Source organism: Oncorhynchus tshawytscha, linkage group LG26, assembly GCF_018296145.1.
Source record: "Oncorhynchus tshawytscha isolate Ot180627B linkage group LG26, Otsh_v2.0, whole genome shotgun sequence".
In the NCBI taxonomy this organism is placed as follows: domain Eukaryota; kingdom Metazoa; phylum Chordata; class Actinopteri; order Salmoniformes; family Salmonidae; genus Oncorhynchus; species Oncorhynchus tshawytscha.
In genome coordinates this window covers 12,452,270-12,473,084 of record NC_056454.1, presented here as the reverse complement: position 1 = coordinate 12,473,084, position 20,815 = coordinate 12,452,270, and the positions used below count along the sequence as shown (strand labels likewise).

The following is a 20,815-nucleotide window of genomic DNA, read 5'->3' as shown; positions in this document are numbered from 1 at the left end:
TCAGTAATTAATAACAGCATAATATTCATAATATTCTGTGACAGAGTAGTGTCCTTTCCAGGGGGTGTACCAGTACTACATCAAGCTACAGAAACAGGAAATAGGCTCCTGCTCTATTGGCCGTTTTGGCTTGGACAATGCTTACTTTACTTAATATTCTAAGAGTTTCATATGAGAGTTTGGTCCAGTACTCATGTATCAGTGGAGGCTGGTGAGCAGAGCTTTAGGAGGACGGGCTTTGTGACATGGTGAGGTTGGACCCAGGTGCAGAGAAGGGAACAGAGAAGGAATCAGTGGAATCAAACATAATACATTACTGAGAAACAGTCATGGAAGGATCACAGTAACACTTGAAAAACAACAAACACTAAGTCTCAAACTCACTCAGGAGACAAACGCACATGGCACATAATTCAAGCTTCAGCAAAGGACAACAGAAAACACACCTCTTTTAACAGGGAAATCATAATGGGTAAATAGGACACATCTGAGTGTCGTTGTCACGAATCCCGCCGAAGATGGTGCCTCTTCCTGTTCGGGCAGCGCTCGGTGGTCGTTGTTGCCGGCCTACTAGCTGCCACCGATCCCCTTTTCTGTTTCATTTAGTGTTGTCTGATTAGTCTCACCTGTGTCTTGTTTGGGTTTTTGTTTTGGGCTATTTAAACCCGGTAGGCCCGCCGGCTTTTGTGCGGGCTTGTTTTTCTGTTATTGGTGTGTGTATAGTTTGTGGATTCTATTTTCCGAACAGTTTCGTTCTGTTTGTTTGGACTGGGTCTTTATGCTCCCTTGTGTGTGGCATTGACCGACACTCTGTTGTTTGGAAATAAATATCCACGTATCGAACTACCCTGCTCTCTGCGCCTGACTCCTCCACCCACTACTTCTAGAAGTCGTAACAGAAGCCCGCACCATCTATGGAGTCAGCAGGAGCAGCGACCACCCCTCTTCCATCGATGGAGGAGCGCGTCCTCCATCACACAGCCGTCCTCCATCGGTTCGGCGATGGACCTGATGATGGAGAGGACGGAGCGATGGGAGAGGAGTGGTCTCCCGACATCCGTTTGTCCGACTCCCTCGGGTGAAGAGAGTGTGAGCCTCCTCGTCTCCTGCTTGACAGGTAGTGCCCTGGAATGGGCCAACGCTGTCTGGAACGGCCCAGACTCTGCTCGGGACCACTACCCGAAGTTCACCCGCAGTTTTCAGGCCTTGTTCGACCACCCTCCTGAGGGCCGAGCGGTAGGTGAGCGATTGTTTCACCTAAGACAGGAGACGAGGAGCGCGCAAGACTTCACCTTGGAGTTCCGGACCTTGGCCGCTGGTGCGGGGTGGAATGACAGGATCCTGATGGACCACTACCGGTGCAGCCTCCGGGAGGACGTCCGCAGGGAGATAGCTTGTCGTGACACCACACTCTCCCTCGACGAGCTCATAGACTTGTCGATCCGGCTGGACAACCTGCTAGCTGTCCGCGGGCGTTCAGAGGTTGTCCTGTCAGTTCCACCTCCCAGCCCTCCTGCTCCAACTCCGATGGAGTTGGGAGGAGCTGCATCAAGGGGGACTGGAGGAGGAGGCTCCTCCTGCACCTACTGCGGGCGGAGAGGACACACTTCGGACCGGTGCTGGAGGAGTCCGTCTGGGAGTCGAGATGGCAGGCGGAACACTTAACGGCCACCCCAGGTGAGTAGGCACCAAACTCACCCAGAGCTCCCTGTTGGTCCCTCTCTCCAGCATAAGGCGCTAGTCTATTCATGCGCAGCTGGGAGTTTTATCGATCCCCGTAGGTTGGGGATTCCGTTGGTGCCGATAGACCCACCCTTCCCCGTGCACTCCTTAGATAGCCGACCGTTAGGGTCAGGGCTGGTCAGGGAGGCCGCGGTTCCGCTGGACATGGTAACGCAGGGGGATCATAGGGAGCGGATCAGTTTCTACCTTATCGATTCACCTGCGTTTCCAGTGGTGTTGGGGGTTCCCTGGCTGGCTATTCACAATCCCCTCATTTCCTGGAGACAGGGGGCTCTTCAGGGGTGGTCAGAGGAGTGTTCAGGTAGGTGTATAGTAGTTTCCATCGGTGCCACGTCGGTGGAGAGTCCAGACCAGGTTTCCACTGTGCGCATTCCCTCAGAATATGCTTTTTGTAAAAAAAAAGGCGACCAAATTACCACCCCATCGACGAGGGATTGCGTGATAAACCTCCAGGAGAACGCTGCACTTCCCAGGAGTCACGTGTACCCATTGTCACAGGAGGAGACGTTGGCTATGGAGACATATATCACGGAATCTCTGAGACAGGGGTACATTCCCTCCATGTCACCGTCTCCTCGAGTTTCTTTTTTGTGAAAAAAAGGAGGGAGGACTGTGTCCGTCCATTGATTATCGAGGTCTAAATTCGATCACAGTGGGATTTAGTTATCCGCTACCTCTCATCGCTACGGCAGTGGAATCATTCCACGGAGCGCGTTTTTTCACAAAACTGGACCTCAGGAGCGCGTATAATCTGGTGTGTATTCGGGATGGAGACGAGTGGAAAACCACGTTTAGGACCACATCAGGCCACTATGAGTACCTCGTCATGCCATATGGGTTAAAGAATGCTCCAGCCATCTTTCAATCCTTTGTAGATGAGATTCTCAGGGACCTGCACGGGAAGGGTGTGGTGGTGTACATTGATGACATCTTGATCTCTATGCGCAAGGTACTTGGGCGACGGCTGGAGCATGACCTATACGTCAAGGCTGAGAAATGTGTGTTCTCCAAACGAGCCGTTTCCTTCCTGGGTTATCGCATTTCCACCTCGGGGGTAGTGATGGTGTGTGACCGCGTTAACACCGTGCATAATTGGCCGACTCCGACCACAGTAAAGGAGGTGCAGCGGTTTTTAGGGTTTACCAATTACTACCGGAGGTTTATCCATGGTTTTGGCCAAGTGGCAGCTCCTATTACCTACCTATTACCGTGGTCGGCCGAGGCGGACGGAGCTTTCAACCGGTTGAAGGCACTGCTTACTGATGCGCCCGTGTTGGCGCATCTGGACCCCTTGTTAGTGTTCATAGTGGAGGTGGATGCGTCCGAGGCTGGGGTTGGAGCTGTGCTGTCACAGCGCTCGGGCACGCCACCGAAGCTCCGCCCCTGCGCTTTCTTTTCGAAGAGGCTGGGTCCGGCGGAGCGGAACTATAATGTGGGGAACCGGGAGTTGTTAGCTATGATAAAAGCCCTGAAGGTGTGGAGACACTGGCTTGAGGGGGCTAAGCACCCTTTCCTCATCTGGACTGACCACCGCAATCTCGAGTATATCCGGGCGGCGAGGAGACTGAATCCTCGTCAAGCTAGGTGTGCCATGTTCTTTACCCGATTCAGATTTACGATCTCTTATAGACCAGGTTCCCTCAACACTAAGGCCGACGCGCTGTCCCGTCTCTATGACACTGAGGACCGGTCCATCGATCCTACTCCCATCCTTCCAGCTTCTAGGCTGGTGGCTCCGGGGGTATGGGAGGTGGACGCGGACATCGAGCGGGCGTTGCGGTTGGAACCTGCGCCTTCACAGTGTCCTACCGGTCTCAGGTACGTGTCGCTTGGTGTCCGTGATCAATTGATTCGGTGGGCTCACACACTACCCTTTTCAGGTCATCCGGGGATTGCGAGGACAGTGCGTGGTCTTAGGGGGAAATACTGGTGGCCCACCTTAGCCAAGGACGTGAGGCTCTATGTCTCCTCCTGTTCGGTGTGCGCCCAGAGTAAGGCTACTAGGCACCTGCCTAGAGGGAAACTACAGCCCCTCCCGGTTCCACAAAGTCCCTGGTCTCATCTGTCGGTGGACTTTCTTACTGATCTTCCCCCGTCTCAGGGGAACACTACCATTCTGGTCATTGTGGATCGGTTCTCTAAGTCCTGCCGTCTCCTCCCATTGCCTGGTCTCCCTACGGCCCTACAGACTGCAAAGAATCTATTTACCCACGTCTTCCGGCACTACGGGGTGCTGGAGGACATCGTATCTGATCGGGGTCCCCAGTTCACGTCCCGTGTTTGGAGGGCGTTTATGGAACGTCTGGGGGTCTCGGTCAGCCTGACCTCTGGTTATCACCCCGAGAGTAATGGGCAGGTGGAGAGAGTGAACCAGGAAGTGGGTAGGTTTCTGCGGTCGTATTGTCTTTATGCGCGCTTGTGTGTGGCGTTGACCAACACTCTGTTGTTTGGAAATAAATATCTACGTATCGAACTACCATGCTCTCTGCGCCTGACTCCTCCACCCACTACTTCTAGAAGTCGTAACAGTCGTTAATGTCTCTAGGACGGTCTCTGCCGCCCTCTGGTGACAGGTGGAACCATGACAGGGCTCATTGTAATGGCTGGAATTTAATAAATGGAACGGTGTCAAATGTGATTTCCATATGTGTGATGTGTTTGATTCTATTCCATTTATTCCATTCCAGCAATTACAATGAGCCCGTGCTCCTATAGCTTCTCCCACCAGCCTCCTATCCACAGGCTGCTCAATAACATCAAATTTAAGGTCTCTCTCTGGTCTCTTTCTCCCTCTCCGGTTTCGTTAACTTTTCCCTCTCTCTCTCACTCACTTTCTCTCCCTCTCACTCACTTTTCCACTCTATTTATCTCTCTCTCTCTATATCTCTATCTCTCACTCACTTTCTCGTTCTCGTTCTCTCTCTCTCTCTCACTTCCCTCTCTCTCTCTCTCTCTCTCTCTCTCTCTCTCTCTCACTTCCCCTCTCTCTCTCTCTCTCTCTCTCTCTCACTCACTTCCTCTCTCTATCTCTCTCTCTCTCCCTCATTTTCTCTCTCTCTCTCACTCACTTCCTCTCTCTATCTCTATCACTCACCTCCTCTCTCTCTCTCTCTCTCTCTCTCCCTCTCTCTCTCTCGCTCTGTCTCCCCCTCTCACCACAACAAGGATGACTAGACACTATCCTGGCAAATTGGAGTCTGAGAGACAAATGACCACATTTCTGATCTACAGGCAATCTGAGGATTAGATTTAATTGTTATATTTGATTTGAATAGTTTCAACCTTGAAGTTCCAGTGGTAGTGAGGCTCCTGGATGTTTGAAACCACAAGTTGGAGCCGCGGGTTGGCCTTCAGTTGATGTTGTAGTTGACAGAGTGTACTGATGTGTTTAGTGCACAGATGAGTCATTGATTGCTCATGCACTTTTTCTACCTGTATTTATTGTCTGTGTATGTCCTTGTCTATGTTTTATTACGTGTTTCTATGTATGCACAGAGCCGCAACCAACATTTCCCCACAGCCATTATCTTATATTTTATCTCAAAGTTGAGTGACAATAAAGTTGAGTCAAAAAGTTATGTAAAGTGAGTGGTTGATGAGAAATACAGCTGATGCTTCCTCTAAGGGCAGACCTTCTAAGAGGTTGAGCCTTTGTCTTGCATCATAACTTATAACTCTTCTATTAAACCCACAAGAGGCCTTAATGTAAGCATAAACCTCCAGATCTTTCCATCCCCAAGTCTACGTACCAAATGGCACCCTATTCCAAGTTACATATTTTATTGTCACGTGCAGTAGTACAGTGAAACACGTTTTCTTGCTTTGTCATCCTCTATAGTGCACTACTCAAAAGCAGTGCACTAAAATGGAATAGGGTGCCATTTGAGACAAACCCCGATGTCATTTGATTAAGGCAGGGCAGGGTCTTTCCTCTAAGCTTCCCCCAAACAAACAGACAGCAGTTGTTGGTTCCTCTTAGGCAGGCTGGCAGGCAGACAGGCAGGCTGATTGGATTGATGATGATGCTGGTGCTAATGTGTGATAGACTGTGTTAATAATGCTTGGCTCTCTTTAGGGGGTTCCTAAGCTCTGTGTTGATGGATCTGTAAATCTGTCTGCCTGTTTGGATTGCAACACTTCAGTGCACACCGTGCCACAGGGACCCTGATGCATAACCAACCTGTCACTTACTCCTCAACTATTGTTGTGTGTGTGCTTGTGCTTGTGTGTGTGCGTGTGTGTGTGTTTGTGTGTGTGTGTGCATGCACATGTGTGTGTGCTCGCACTTCCACTGAGTCTGATTGCATATGTGGAGCGTGTGTGTTTACACAGGTCTGAATGGGTGGGTGGTATGTGTTGGAGTGTGTGTAGCTGTGAGACAATGGCTTATAGCAACATGTTGTTGGTTAAGTAAGTGTTGTGGGGGCCTCCCGGGTGGCGCAGTGGTTAAGGGTGCTGTACTGCAGCGCCAGCTGTGCCATCAGAGTCCCTGGGTTCGAGCCCAGGCTCCGTCGTAACCGGTCGCGACTGGGAGGTCCGTGGGGCGACGCACAATTGGCCTAGCGTCGTCCGGGTTAGGGAGGGCTTGGTCGGTAGGGATGTCCTTGTCTCATCGCGCACCAGCGACTCCTGTGGCGGGCCGGGCGCAGTGCGCACTAGCCAAGGTGGCCAGGTGCACAGTGTTTCCCCCGACACATTGGTGCGGCTGGCTTCCAGGTTGGATGCGCTTCTTCTTAAGAAGCAGTGCGGCTTGGTTAGGTTGTGTATCGGAGGACGCATGACTTTCAACCTTCGTCTCTCCCGAGCCTGTACGGGAGTTGTAGCGATGAGACAAGATAGTAGCTACTACAACAATTGGATACCACGAAATTGGGGAGAAAAAGGGGTCAAATTCAAAACAAAAAAAACAAAAAACAAAAAAAAGTAAGTGCTGTGCAGGATAGTGCATAAATAGCTACATTACAGTATGGGAGCAGGGTTTTCTGTGTCTCGGTACTGTCCTGAGGTATTCTAACGTGCTGTTTCAACACCTCTTTTCCCTTTTCATTCCCACCAGACCCTGGGGCTGGTACCCAGCTGGGCATCTGGCAACGTGATTCGGTCCAGAGAGGCAGCCTTTGATTGGCACTAACCTACATGCCTGTGTGTGTGTGTGTGTCCAGCTGCAGAAATGGCGTGCCCATCAAGAAGAGGTTGCCAGGTTGGAGGCAGCCATTGCTGGCAGGCAGCAGGAGGAAAAGGAGGACAGACTGAGGAGGGAGCAGGAGAGAGACTCGGCCATGAGGTCACTGCAGAAGGAAAAAGTAAAGACCCCCTAATCCTTACACCTGCCACGCTCCAGCATATTGCACTGCCCCCAGTCACATTATGTTTGAAATGAGTCTTTGCTCCTCAGATTCTATGGCAATATATAATAACATCTTAGTATCCAATATACTGTAGGCATGGCCCAAGTTCATTTGAGTGATTTAACTCCACGGATATGTAACATAATATTACCGTATATGTTATTATAAGGTTGTCAGAAAAGTGGAAAAGTGTCATGATGATTTTCATTAGCTTGATTAATTGTGTATTCAGCTTAATGAGGTATGATTGTGTGTGTGTGTGTGTGTGTGTGTGTGTGTGTGTGTGTGTGTGTGTGTGTGTGTGTGTGTGTGTGTGTGTGTGTGTGTGTCCATGCGTGTATGTAGAAGTGTGTGGTCCCTGACCCTCATTGCCCCTTGGTATCGCCCCAGGGTGTGTATTGGTGCCAGCCTTGTTTGATTGCGCCCCTCCTTTGGGGCCTGCTACAGTACCACAGGAAAGCTGGGAGAATCTCTGATTAATGATGCCATTTAGGCTGAAATGGATTACATATACTTGTACACAGTCATCTCTCAGACTATGAACTATCGTCTCATTCATTTGATTTACTCTTATCTGATTTCACACCGTCACGATCAATAGGACGCGATGACATCACACTAAAGTTTCCCTCGTGTTCACTCGCTTGCTCCAGGCATTACTGTAAAGGTTTTGGTTTATTTTGTGAACGTTCGTTCCCTGTATATCTTAGGTGAAGCAGTACTATGCAGAGAAACAGAGGAGGAGAGAGGAGCTGGAGAGAAGAGATCAGCAGAGACTGACAGAGCTGAGGAGATTCATGGCAGAGCAAGCTAAGAGAGATAAGGAAAGGTAAGCATGCACCATGGGCAGCAGCTTAGCCTCAAGGAGAGAGCTCAACACCTGGCTGACAGACAGTTCTTTGTTCGCCCCTATGGCTTATTTGGACAGTGCTCATAAAACACCTTTATTTCGAATGGTGCGTCATTTATGGAGTCATTTATATGTTTTTCCATGACAAATTGAGGAATTAGTTTGAAATATCTAATTTTAGGAACCACTGGTATGATTCGATAAGTTGCCGTTTTCTTTTTAGTTTTCAGTCTCCTATTGTTCCACGGTCCTCTCTAGCATTCAAGCCCCCTTTCAAGTCCCTGGCATTTAAACAGTGCTACGAGAACGAGAGAGAGAAAGACAGGGTTGAGATAGTCAGGCCAGGGTGAGGAGCACTGAGGACATGAGATACTGTAGCTGCTGCTGAGACCGAGGAGCAGCTCTCTGGCAGCCCATAACGCTCTCCCAGCCTGCAGGGCTGCTGTGCCACCACAGATAGGTGTTGCCTGGGCGGAGGGCTGAAGTCCTTGCCCACTTCTCTCCCTCCCCTCTCTCTGTACCCTCCTGCCCTCAGGGTGCAGTTTCGTGAGGAGGCGCTGCTGCAGCGGAGGCAGGAGAGGGAGGCGCAGGCGCTCCAGCACCTAAAAGAGGAAGAGGAGAGAGACAGTCGTCTGGAGGCCCTGAGAAATCAGGTATGTCTCTTTATCAGTATTTATTCCCATTCACTTCCCTTATTGGATCTGACATTTAAACTGGCACGGAGGAGAACATTTGTGGCCGCTTTTGACCCCGCTGTTCCACGTTGGTTTTGAGGCTTCACTGCCACTTACTGGTGGGATACGGAAATACAAGGAAATGACTAGGCTTTCATCAAATTGGTGTTTTTCCCAAGTGATTTCTCCATCCCCCACACGGTTAAGGTGGCAGTGGTGGCAGAGCCAGACCCAGAGAGGATGATGGGAGATACGGAGGCCTGGAGAGGCCGGATAATGCAGCAGAGCGGAGAGGAGGAGTTTCGGTTGCACCGTCCCCTATATCACCTCAACACGTACACAGACTCTCAGGTGAGTCTGGCCTGCCACTGTCCTTTACTTTCTGTTCTCAAGTCAACACACGTCAATCTGCCTTTTCCTCCACTGCGCCCTCTCCAGTAGCTCCCAAGGTTGTTAACGTGTGTCAGTCCAAGGAGGGTGGTGGGAGGATGGGCTCATTGTGGATGGAATGGAATGAATGGAACGGGGTCAAACGTGGTTTATGTTTGATGCTGTTCCAGTGATTCCATTCCAGCCATTACAATGAGCCCGTCCTCCTATAGCTCCTCCCACCAACCTCCTTTTTGTGTCAATGTAATATTTTGTGTTTACTGCCTCACTCACTGACATACAAAAACCCAGAAAAATCCTTCACAATAATGTTTGACCTGGGTAAACAAACCTTACCCTCATGCAGAGAGACCTTTAAACAGAATCCCCTCGAGGCCTGTGGGTGAAGTAACAGTACATCTGTCTGGTACATTGTGTCACGACTCCACAGGAAAGCACACTGGTTTTTACCTGCAGTATCTTACCTCATCTCCTCCAATTGAAAACATGATCGATGACTAAATTACCTTGGTTTAACTGAGGAATGTTTGGAAACATATGAAAACATGTTTGACTAGAATTGCAAAATATCATAAAAATTTACGAACAAGGGTGTGACTGTATCGTCCTTATCTATTTCTTTTATGCCTTTTGGACCTTACAACAGCGTGTCCCAAATGGCACCGTATTCCCAATATAGTGCACTCCTTTTGACAAGATCCCTATTATCATTTCCTCTGTTGGTTTCCAGATTGTGTCTGATCCGAGAGTGAGGATTGAACTGGCCCTCCGGGCAGCAGGACTCCACGACACACTGTATGCGAAGGAGGTTCTCTCTGTAGTCCAGCCACCCAGACCACCTCGACGGGACACTGACTCCACAGGATTCAAGTCTTCCACAAAGAGTGTTTAGCCCTATTCAATCAAAATTGCTAACCAGGTGTCCCGAATAAGTCATAATGTAAATAACATTTTCCCTGGCCAGTGACAGAGCATGTTTTTATTGATGTGAAGTTGAATTGTTTTTTTTAAACATCTTGGAAACTGGCTACAGGTACAGGTGATATAGATTTTTTTTTTAAAGCGATATTTGTCCACAGATTTGTCAGAGTGTCTTCTTTGGGCTACTTCTGTGATTGTCAATACAGACCATGTTGGCTCAACTTCTAACATATTCCTCGCAGTATTCCTCAGACGCCTCCCTTTGCTATCTGTCAGTATCTGATACTTCATTTAACACAGAATGTCAGCGTTTCGTGCCACTGTGACGTTAGATAACAACTGCCTGTCATTATGAGAAACCTGTCATGAATGGTATTTAGCTGTATATACCTGTAGTTGCTCATTTGACTCTGTAACATACACTGAGTGTACAAACATTAGGAATTCCTGCTCTTTGCATGACACAGGCTGACCAGGTAAATCGAGGTGAAAGCTATGATCCCTTATTGATGTCACTTGTTAAATCCACTTCAATCGGTGTAGATGAAGGGGAAGAGACAGTTTAAAGAAGGATTTTTAAGCCTTGAGATAATTTAGACATGGATTTTTGTATGTGTGCTATTTAGAGGCTGAATGGGCAAGACAAAAGCATTAAGTACCTTTGAACGGGGTATGGTAGTAGGTGCCAGGCGCACCGGTTTGTGTCAAGAACTGCAATGCTGCTGGGCTTTTCACACTCAACAGTTTCCCGTGTGTATCAAGAATGGTCCACCACCCAAAGCTCTCCCTCGCCCTCCATTTGACATATCTGACCTTAATTCTATCCTCCTGATTTCGGGATACAAGCCAAAACTAAAGCAGGAAGCACCAGTGACTCGGTCAATAAAGAAGTGGTCAGATGATGCAGATGCTAAGCTACAGGACTGTTTTAATAGCACAGACTGGAATATGTTCTGGGATTCTTCCGATGGCATTGAGGAGGACACCACATCAATCACTGGCTTCATCAATAAGTGCATCGATGATGTCGTGCCCACAGCGACTGGACGTACATACCCCAACCAGAATCCATGGATTACAGGCAACATCTACACTGAGCTAAAGGGTGGAGCTACTTCTTTCAAGGAGCGGGATATAACCCAGACGTTTATAAGAAATCCCACTATGCCCTCAGACAAACCATCAAACAGTCAAAGTGTTAATACAGGACTAAGACTGAATCGTACTACACTGGCTCAGATGCTCGTCGGATGTGGCAGGGCTTGTAAACTATTACAGACTACAAATGGAAGCACAGCCGAGAGCTGCCCATTGACACGGGCCTACCAGATTAGCTAAATTACTTCTATGCTCGCTTCGAGGCAAGCAACACTGAAGCATGCATGAGAGCATCAGCTGTTCCGGACGACTGTGTGATCACGCTCTCCATAGCCGATGTGAGTAAAACCTTTAAACAGGTCAACATTCAGAAGGCCGCAGGACCAGATGGATTACCAGGACGTGTACTCCGAGCATGCGCTGACCCACTGGCAAGTGTCTTCACTGACATTTTCAACCAGTCCCTGACTGAGTCTGTAATACCAACATGTTTCAAGCAGACCACCATAGTCCCTGTGCCCATGAACTCTAAGGTAACCTGCCTAAATGACTACCGACTCGTAGCACTCACGTCTGTAGCCATGAAGTGCTTTGAAAGGCTGGTCATGGCTCACATCAACACCATTATACCAGAAACACTAGACCCACTCCAATTTGCATACCACCCTAACAGATCCACAGATGATGCAATGTCTATTGCACTCCACACTGCCCTTTCACACTTGGACAAAAGGAACACCTATGTGAGAATGCGATTCATTCACTACAGCTCAGAGTTCAACACCATAGTGCCCACAAAGCTCATCACTAAGCTAAGGACCTTGGGACTAAACACCTCCCTCTGCAACTGGATTGTGGACTTCCTGACAGGCCGCCCCCAGGTAGTAAGGGTAGGTAACAACACATCTGCCACGCTGATCCTCAACACGGGGGCACCTCAGGGGTGCGTGCTCAGTCTCTTCCTGTACTCCTTGTTCATCCATGACTGCATGGCCAGGCACGACTCCATCATTAAGTTTGCCGATGAGTGGTAGGCCTTATCACCGACAACGATGAAACAGCCTATAGGGAGAGACAGATAACAACCTCTCCCTCAACGTGATCAAGACAAAGGAGATGATTGTGGACTACAGGAAAAGGAGGACCGAGCATGCCCCCATTCTCATCGACAGGGCTGTAATGGAGTAGGTTGAGAGCTTCAAGTTGCTTGGTGTCCACATCAGCAACAAACTATCATGGTCCAAGCACACCAAGACAGTCATGAAGAGGGCATGACAAAACCTATTCCCCCTCAGAAGATTGAACATATTTGGCATGGGTCCTCAGATCCTCAAAATGTTCTACAGCTGCACCATCAAGAGCATCCTGAACGGTTGAATCACCGCCTGGTATGGCAACTGCTCGGCCTCTGTCACTACAGAGGTTAGTGCGTACGGCCCAGTACATCACTGAGGTCAAGCTTCCTGCCATCCAGGACCTCTATACCAGGCGGTGTCAGACAAAGGTCCTAAAAATGGTCGAAGACTCCAGCCACCCTATTCATAGTCTGTTCTCTCTGCTACCACGTGGCAAGCGGTACCGGAGCGCCAAGTCTAGGTCCAAAAGGCTTCATAACAGCTTCTTCCCCCAAGTCATAATACTCCTGAACAGCTAATCAAATGGCTACCCGGACTATTTGCATTGTCCCCCCACCCCTCTTTTACGCTGCTGCTACTCTGGTTATTATCTATACATAGTCACTTTAACTCAATTACCTCGACTAACCTGTGCCCTGCCCATTGACTCTGTACCGGTACCCCCTGGATATAGTCTCGCTACAGTTATTTTACTGCTGCTCTTTAATTATTTTTATTTCTTAACTATTTTTTACCTAACACTTTTTTTTCTTAAAACTGCATTGTTGGTTAAGGGCTTGTAAGTAAGCATTTCACTTTAAGTATGTATGTATGTATGCATGTATGTATAGTGGGGCAAAAAAGTATTTAGTCAGCCACCAATTGTGCAAGTTCTCCCACTTAAAAAGATGAGAGAGGCCTGTAATTTTCATCATAGGTACACTTCAACTATGACAGACAAAATGAGAAAAAAAATCCAGAAAATCACATTGTAGGATTTTTTATTAATTTATTTGCAAATGATGGTGGAAAATAAGTATTTGGTCAATAACAAAAGTTTATCTCAATACTTTGTTATATACCCTTTGATGGCAATGACAGAGGTCAAACGTTTTCTGTCAGTCTTCACAAGGTTTTCACACACTGTTGCTGGTATTTTGGTCCATTCCTCTATGCAGATCTCCTCTAGAGCAGTGATGTTTTGGGGCTGTTGCTGGGCAACACGGACATTCAACTCCCTCCAAAGATTTTCTATGGGGTTGAGATCTGGAGACTGGCTAGGCCACTCCAGGACCTTGAAATGCTTCTTACGAAGCCACTCCTTCGTTGCCCGGGCAGTGTGTTTGGGATCATTGTCATGCTGAAAGACCCAGCCACGTTTCATCTTCAATGCCCTTGCTGATGGAAGGAGGTTTTCACTCAAAATCTCACGATACATGGCCCCATTCATTCTTTCCTTTACACAGATCAGTCGTCCTGGTCCCTTTGCAGAAAAACAGCCCCAAAGCATGATGTTTCCACCAGCATGCTTCACAGTAGGTATGGTGTTCTTCGGATGCAACTCAGCATTCTTTGTCCTCCAAACACGACGAGTTGAGTTTTTACCAAAAAGTTATATTTTGGTTTCATCTGACCATATGACATTCTCCCAATCTTTTTCTGGATCATCCAAATGCTCTCTAGCAAACTTCAGACAGGCCTGGACATGTACTGGCTTAAGCAGGGGGACACGTCTGGCACTGCAGGATTTGAGTCCCTGGCGGCGTAGTGTGTTACTGAAGGTAGGCTTTGTTACTTTGGTCCCAGCTCTGCAGGTCATTCACTAGGTCCCCCCGTGTGGTTCTGGGATTTTTGCTCACCGTTCTTGTGATCATTTTGACCCCACGGGGTGAGATCTTGCGTGGAGCCCCAGATCGAGGGAGATTATCAGTGGTCTTGTATGTCTTCCATTTCCTAATAATTGCTCCCACAGTTGATTTCTTCAAACCAAGCTGCTTACCTATTACAGATTCAGTCTTCCCAGCCTGGTGCAGGTCTACAATTTTGTTTCTGGTGTCCTTTGACAGCCCTTTGGTCTTGGCCATAGTGGAGTTTGGAGTGCGACTGTTTGAGGTTGTGGACAGGTGTCTTTTATACTGATAACAAGTTCAAACAGGTGCCATTAATACAGGTAACGACTGGAGGACAGAGGAGCCTCTTAAAGAAGAAGTTACAGGTCTGTGAGAGCCAGAAATCTTGCTTGTTTGTAGGTGACCAAATACTTATTTTCCACCATAATTTGCAAATAAATTCATTAAAAATCCTATAATGTGATTTTCTGGATTTTTTTCCTCATTTTGTCTGTCATAGTTGAAGTGTACCTATGATGAAAATTACAGGCCTCTCTCGTCTTTTTAAGTGGGAGAACTTGCACAATTGGTGGCTGACTAAATACTTTTTTGCCCCACTGTATGTATGTATGTATGTATGTATGACAGTTTTGGCTGATACCGATATCCAATATTTTCCTTGCCTTTTCCTTGCCAAAAAAACCCGATACATATACCAATAACCGATCATTTAAAAAATTGCGGCCTTTTAAGCATCTAGTACAGTTAAATAGTTACACACACACACACACACACACACACACACACACAGAGGTCTGAGGAACTGCATCTTAGTGCAAGAGGCGTCACTACCACACCTGGTTTGAATCCAGGCTGTATCACATCCGGCTGTGATTGGGAGTCCCATAGGGTGGCGCACAATTGGCCCAGCGTTGTCTGGGTTTGGCCGGGGTAGGCCGTCATTGTAAATAAGAATTTGTTCTTAACTGACTTGCCTAGTTAAATAAAGGTTACACACACACACCACACCACACATCACACTGACCAAAAAGTTATTTTGTTGGCATTTACGTATCTGGCTCCTTTCGTCTTATAGGCAGAAACTCAAACAGGATGTACCGGTGACGAGAACCATTCAACGCTGGTCCGATCAATCGGAAGCCAGGCTTCAAGATTGTTTTGATCACGCGGACTGGAATATGTTCCAGTCAGCCTCAGAGAACAACATTGACCTATACGCTGACTCGGTGAGTGCGTTTATAAAGAAGTGCGTTGGAGATATTGTACCCACTGTGACTATTAAACCCTACCCTAACCAGAAACCGTGGATGTATGGCAGCATTCGCGCAAAACTGAAAGTGCAATCCACCACATTTAACCATGGAAAGAGGTCTGGGAATACGTCTGAATATAAACAGTGTAGCTATTCCCTCCGCAAGGCAATCAAACAAGCAAAATTCCAGTACAGGGTCAAGGTGGAGTCGCAATTCAACGGCTCAGACACGAGACGTGACAGGATCTACAGGAAATCACGGGCTACAAAAATAAATCCAGTCACGTCACGGACACCGACGTCACGCTTCCAGACAAACTAAACACCTTCTTTGCCCGATTTGAGGATAATACAGTGACACAGTCGAGTCCCTCTAACAAGGACTGCGCCCCCACCCTCTCCATGGCTGACGTGAGTAAAACTTTTAAACGTGTTAACCCTCGCAAGGCTGCTGGCCAGACGGCATCCCTAGCCGAGTCCTTGACATTTTCAATCGCTCCCTATCCCAGTCTGTTGTCCCCACATGCTTCAAGATGGCTACCATTGCTCCTGTACCCGAGAATGTAAAGATAATTCTGTCATCATGAAGTGCTTTGAAAGACTGACTAGTCAAGGATCATAACACCTCTACCTTACCGGCCACCCTAGACCCACTTCAGTTTGCGTACCGTCCCAACAAGTCCACAGACTATGCAATCGCCATCACACTGCCCTAACCCATATGTCCAAAAGGAAAAGCTATGTAAGAATGCTGTTCATTGATTACAGCTCAGCATTCAACACCATAGTACCCTCCAAGCTCATCATCAAGCTGGAGGCCCTGGGTCTCAACCCTGCCCTGTGCAATTGGGTCCTGGACTTTCTGACGGGCCGCCCCCAGGTGGTGAAGGTAGGAAACAACCTCTCCACTTCGCTGACCCTCAACACTGGGGCCCCACAAGAGTGCGTGCTCAGCCCCCTCATGTACTACTTGTTCACCCACGACTGCGTAGCCATGCACACCTCCAACTCAATCATCATGTTTGCAGACAACACAACAGTAGTGGGCTTGATTACCAACAACCAGACAGCCTACAGAGAGGAGGTGAGGGCACTCGGAGTGTGGTTTCAGGAAAAAAAACTCTCACTCAACATCAACAAAACAAAGGAGATGATCGTGGACATCAGGAAACAGCAGAGGGAGCACCCCCCCATCCACATCGAAGGGACAGCAGTGGAGAAGGTGGAAAGTTTTAAGTTCCTTGGCGCACACATCACTGACAAACTGAAATGGTCCACTCACACAGACAGTGTGGTGAAGAAGGCGCAACAACGCCTCTTCAACTTCAGGAGGCTGAAGAAATTGTACTTGCCACCCAAAAACCTGACAAACTTTTACAGATGCACAATCAAGAACATCCTGTCAGACTGTATCACAGGCTGCTACGGTAACTGCACCGCTCTCAACCGCAACGCTCTCCAGAGGGTGGTGCGGTCTGCACAAAGCATCACCGGGGGCAAACTACCTGCCATCCATGACACCTACAGCACTCGATGTCACAGGAAGGCCAAAAAGATCATCAAGGACATCAACCACCCGAGCCATTGCCTGTTCACACCGCTACCATCCAGAAGGCGTCGTCAGTACAGGTGCATCAAAGCTGGGACTGAGAGACTGAAAAACAGCCTCTATCTCAAGGCCATCAGACTGCTGAACAGCAATCACTAACTCAGAGAGGCTGCTGCCTACATTGAAACACAATCACTGGCCACTGTAATAAATGGATCACTAGTCACTTTATAGAATGCACTCTAAATAATGCCCCTTGAATAATGTTTACATATCTTACATTACTCATATCACATGTATACACTGTATTTTATACCATCTATTGCACCTTCACCATCGCTCATCCATGTACTTACATGTACATGTTCTCATTCACCCCTTTAGATTTGTGTGTATTAGGTAGTTGTTGGGGAATTGTTAGATTACTTGATAGATATTACTGTTAGACATTATTGTTAGATATTACTGCACTGTCGGAACTAGAAGCACAAGCATTTCGCTACACTCGCATTAACATCTGCTAACCATGTGTATGTGACAAATACAATTTGGTTTGATGTCCCCATTACCAGTAAAACATAATCAAAACATCTTTCTTTCACTTACTTGCTGTGTTGTTTTGTTGTTCATTTGTTCAGTTTCATTTTCAACCAGGATTTCATCATACATGTCAAGCAGTGAAGTTTCAGCTGTCTGTCCATGGCCTCTCTTCCTCGGTGCGCACTGTCACTGTGTTCGTTTCCACCTTTCCATCCAGCAGTCACTGTGTTCATGTTTCCACCTTTTCCATCCAGCAGTTGTTTCTTGAATGGCGCTAGTGCTGTCAGTGTGTTCATGTTTGTCCAAGTTTCTAACATTTTTAGCTCAAATGCCATTGAAAAATGGCAGCAGCGCCAACATCATCCACGTATGAGAACCAGCACATTCTTGAAATGCACTCTTTCAAATGCCTGCTCGACTTGGCTTTATTTTTCTGTTTTTGTTCTGTGTGGCATTTTTTAAATCCTCGTCGACCCACTGTGCTGTCAGACTCAGCATGCCCATGGGGCTGACATCGCTGGGTTTTGCACATCAGCGTTAAACTAGGCATCGGGACGATGCCGATGTTGGCATTTTTAGATAATATTGTCCGATTCCGATATGCTCACCGATATTTCCTGCGTCCCCTACTGTAAGGTCAACACCCGTTGTACAAATACAATTGGATTTGAAATGATATCCAGGTAACTTGACACAACTGTGGGACGCATTGGGAGTCAACAAGGGCCAGCATCCCTGTGGAACGCTTTCGACACATTGTACAGTCCATGACCTGACGAATTGAGGCTGTTCTGAGGGCAAAAGGGGGTGCAAAACAATATTAGGAAGCTGTTCTTAATGTTTTCTACACTCAGTGTACATGGATGTTATAACCATACGCTGATTGGGCTACGTGTCAGTGCAAAGTTCAGATAAATATGACTATTGCTGGCCTATTCTTGCAGTCCTTTAGTGTCTCATCTCCATTTTGAAGCTAGTCATTTCTTAATAATCCATGTTGAATAAGAGGATGTGGACTCATATCAGCCAGGCCTGAACTTAATTTATTCCGGATTTAAAAATGTCAGGTACAATGAAGTCAGAGATGCATTTCAATTTCTATATATAGTTTCGCTACGCCAGTGCCTAACTCCTGAGCCATGAGCCATTTGATTAAATTACAGTCAGAAGAGAGCATCTTTCTCTAAATCCTTATTACATTTTTAAAAGTCATAGGACTTAATGTCATCAGGTATACTGAACAAAAATAGAAACGCAACATGCAACAATTTCAAAGATTTTACTGAGTTACAATTCCTGTAACTAAATCAGTCAATTGAAATAAATTCATTAGGCCCAAATCTATGGATTTCCCGTGACTGGGAATACAGATATGCATCTGTTGGTCACAGATACCTTTAAAAAAAGGTAGGGGTGTTGATCAGAAAACCAGTCAGTATCTGGTGTGACCACCATTTCTCTCATGCAGCACGACACATTTCCTTTGCATAGTTGATCAGGCTTCTGATTGCGGCCTGTGGAATGTTGTCCCACTCCTCTTCAATGGCTGTGCAAAGATGCTGGATATTGTCGGGAACTGGAACACGCTGTCGTACATGTCAATCTTGAGCATTCCAAACATGCTCAATTGGGTGACATGTCTGGTGAGGACGCAGGCCATGGATGAACTGGGACATTTTCAAATCCAGGAATTGTGTACAGATCCTTGCAACATGGGGCTGTGCATTATAATGCTGAAACATGAGGTGATGGCGGCAGATGAATGGCACAACAATAGGCTTCAGGATCTCATCATGGTATCTCTGTGCATTCAAATTGCCATCGATAAAATGCAATTGTGTTCATTGTCCGTAGTTTATGCCTGCCGAAAACATAACCCCACCATGGGGCACTCTGTTCACAACGCTGACATCAGCAAACCATTCGCCCACACAATGCCATACATGTGGCCTGCGGTTGAGGCCGGTTGAACATACTGACATTGGAGGCGTTATATGATAGATAAAACATTTAATTGTGGCAACAGCAACAGACATTCCTGCAGTCAGCATGCCAATTGCACGCTCCCTCATAACTTGCGATATCTGTGGCATTGAGTTGTGTGACAAAACTGCACATTTTAGTGGCCTTTTATTGTCCCCAGCACAAGGTGCACCTATGCTGTTCATTCAGCTTCTTGAAATGCTGCATCAGTTGGCTGGATGGATTATCTTGGCAAAGGAGAAATGCTCACTAACAGGGATGTAATCAAATTTGTGACAAAAAAAAATGAGAGAAATAAGCTTTTTGTGCATATAGAAGATTTCTGGGATCTTTACAGGTTGCGTTTATATTTCTGTTCAGTGTAGTTACAGAGAAACCAACAATTTCATCTACACAGTCAAGGTAGTCAAAAGCAACACAATATATACAGTTGAAGTCGGAAGTTTAGGTTGGAGTTATTAAAACTCGTTTTTCAACCACTCCACACATTTCTTGTTAACAAACTATAGTTTTGGCAAGTCGGTTAGGACATCTACTTTGTGTATGACACTGGTAATTTTTTCAACAATTGTTTACATACAGATTATTTCACTTATAATTCACTGTATCACAATTCCAGTGGGTCAGAAGTTTACATACACTAAGTTGACTGTGCCTTTAAACAGCTTGGAAAACTCCAGAAAATGATGTCATGGCTTTAGAAGCTTCTGATAGGCTAATTTACATAATTTGAGTCAATTGGAGGTGTACCTGTGGATGTATTTCAAGGCCTACATTCAAACTCAGTGCCTCTTTGCTTGACATCATGGGAAAATCTAAAGAAAATCAGCCAAGACCTCAGAAAATAAATTGTAGACCTCCACAAGTCTGGTTCATCCTTGGGAGCAATTTCCAAATGCCTGAAGGTACTATGTTCATCTGTACAAACAATAGTACGCAAGTATAAACTCAGCAAGGAAGAAACAAGGAAGAAGCCACTGCTCCAAAACCGCCATAAAAAAGCCAGACCACGGTTTGCAACTGCACATGGGGACAAATATCGTACTTTTTGGAGAAATGTCTGATGAAACAAAAATGGAACCGTTTGGCCATAATGACAATCGTTATGTTTGGAGGAAAAAGGGGGATGCTTGCAAGCCGAAGAACACCATCCCAACCGTGAAGCACGGGCGTGGCAGCATCATGTTGTGGGGGTGCTTTGCTGCAGGAGGGACTCGTGCACTTCACAAAATAGATGGCATCATGAGAAGAAAAATTATGTGGATATATTGAAGCAACATCAGTCATGAGGTTAAAGCTTGATTGCAAATGGGTCTTCCAAATGGACAAGGACCCCAAGCATACTTCCAAAGTTGTGGCAAAATGGCTTAAGGACAACAAAGTCAAGGTATTGGAGTGGCCGTCACAAAGCCCTGACCTCAATCCTATAGAACATTTGTGGGCAGAACTGAAAAAACGTGTGCGAGCAAGGAGGCCTACAAACCCGTCTCAGTTACACCAGC

At 46.9% G+C, this 20,815-nt stretch overlaps 1 protein-coding gene across 1 annotated transcript in view; it reads left to right on the top strand.

Annotated features, from left to right (window-relative positions):
* LOC112224994 (coiled-coil domain-containing protein 148) overlaps positions 1-10,147 on the top strand; it is a 47,058-nt gene extending 36,911 nt beyond the window's left edge. Inside the window, exons 11-15 of the mRNA XM_042306796.1 lie at positions 6,906-7,046; positions 7,802-7,920; positions 8,477-8,594; positions 8,823-8,966; positions 9,736-10,147. Of these exons, the coding sequence (XP_042162730.1) occupies positions 6,906-7,046; positions 7,802-7,920; positions 8,477-8,594; positions 8,823-8,966; positions 9,736-9,897 (684 nt within the window). The 3' untranslated portion in view covers positions 9,898-10,147. The remainder of the gene's footprint in view (positions 1-6,905; positions 7,047-7,801; positions 7,921-8,476; positions 8,595-8,822; positions 8,967-9,735) is intronic.
* Positions 10,148-20,815: the final 10,668 nt, after the last annotated feature.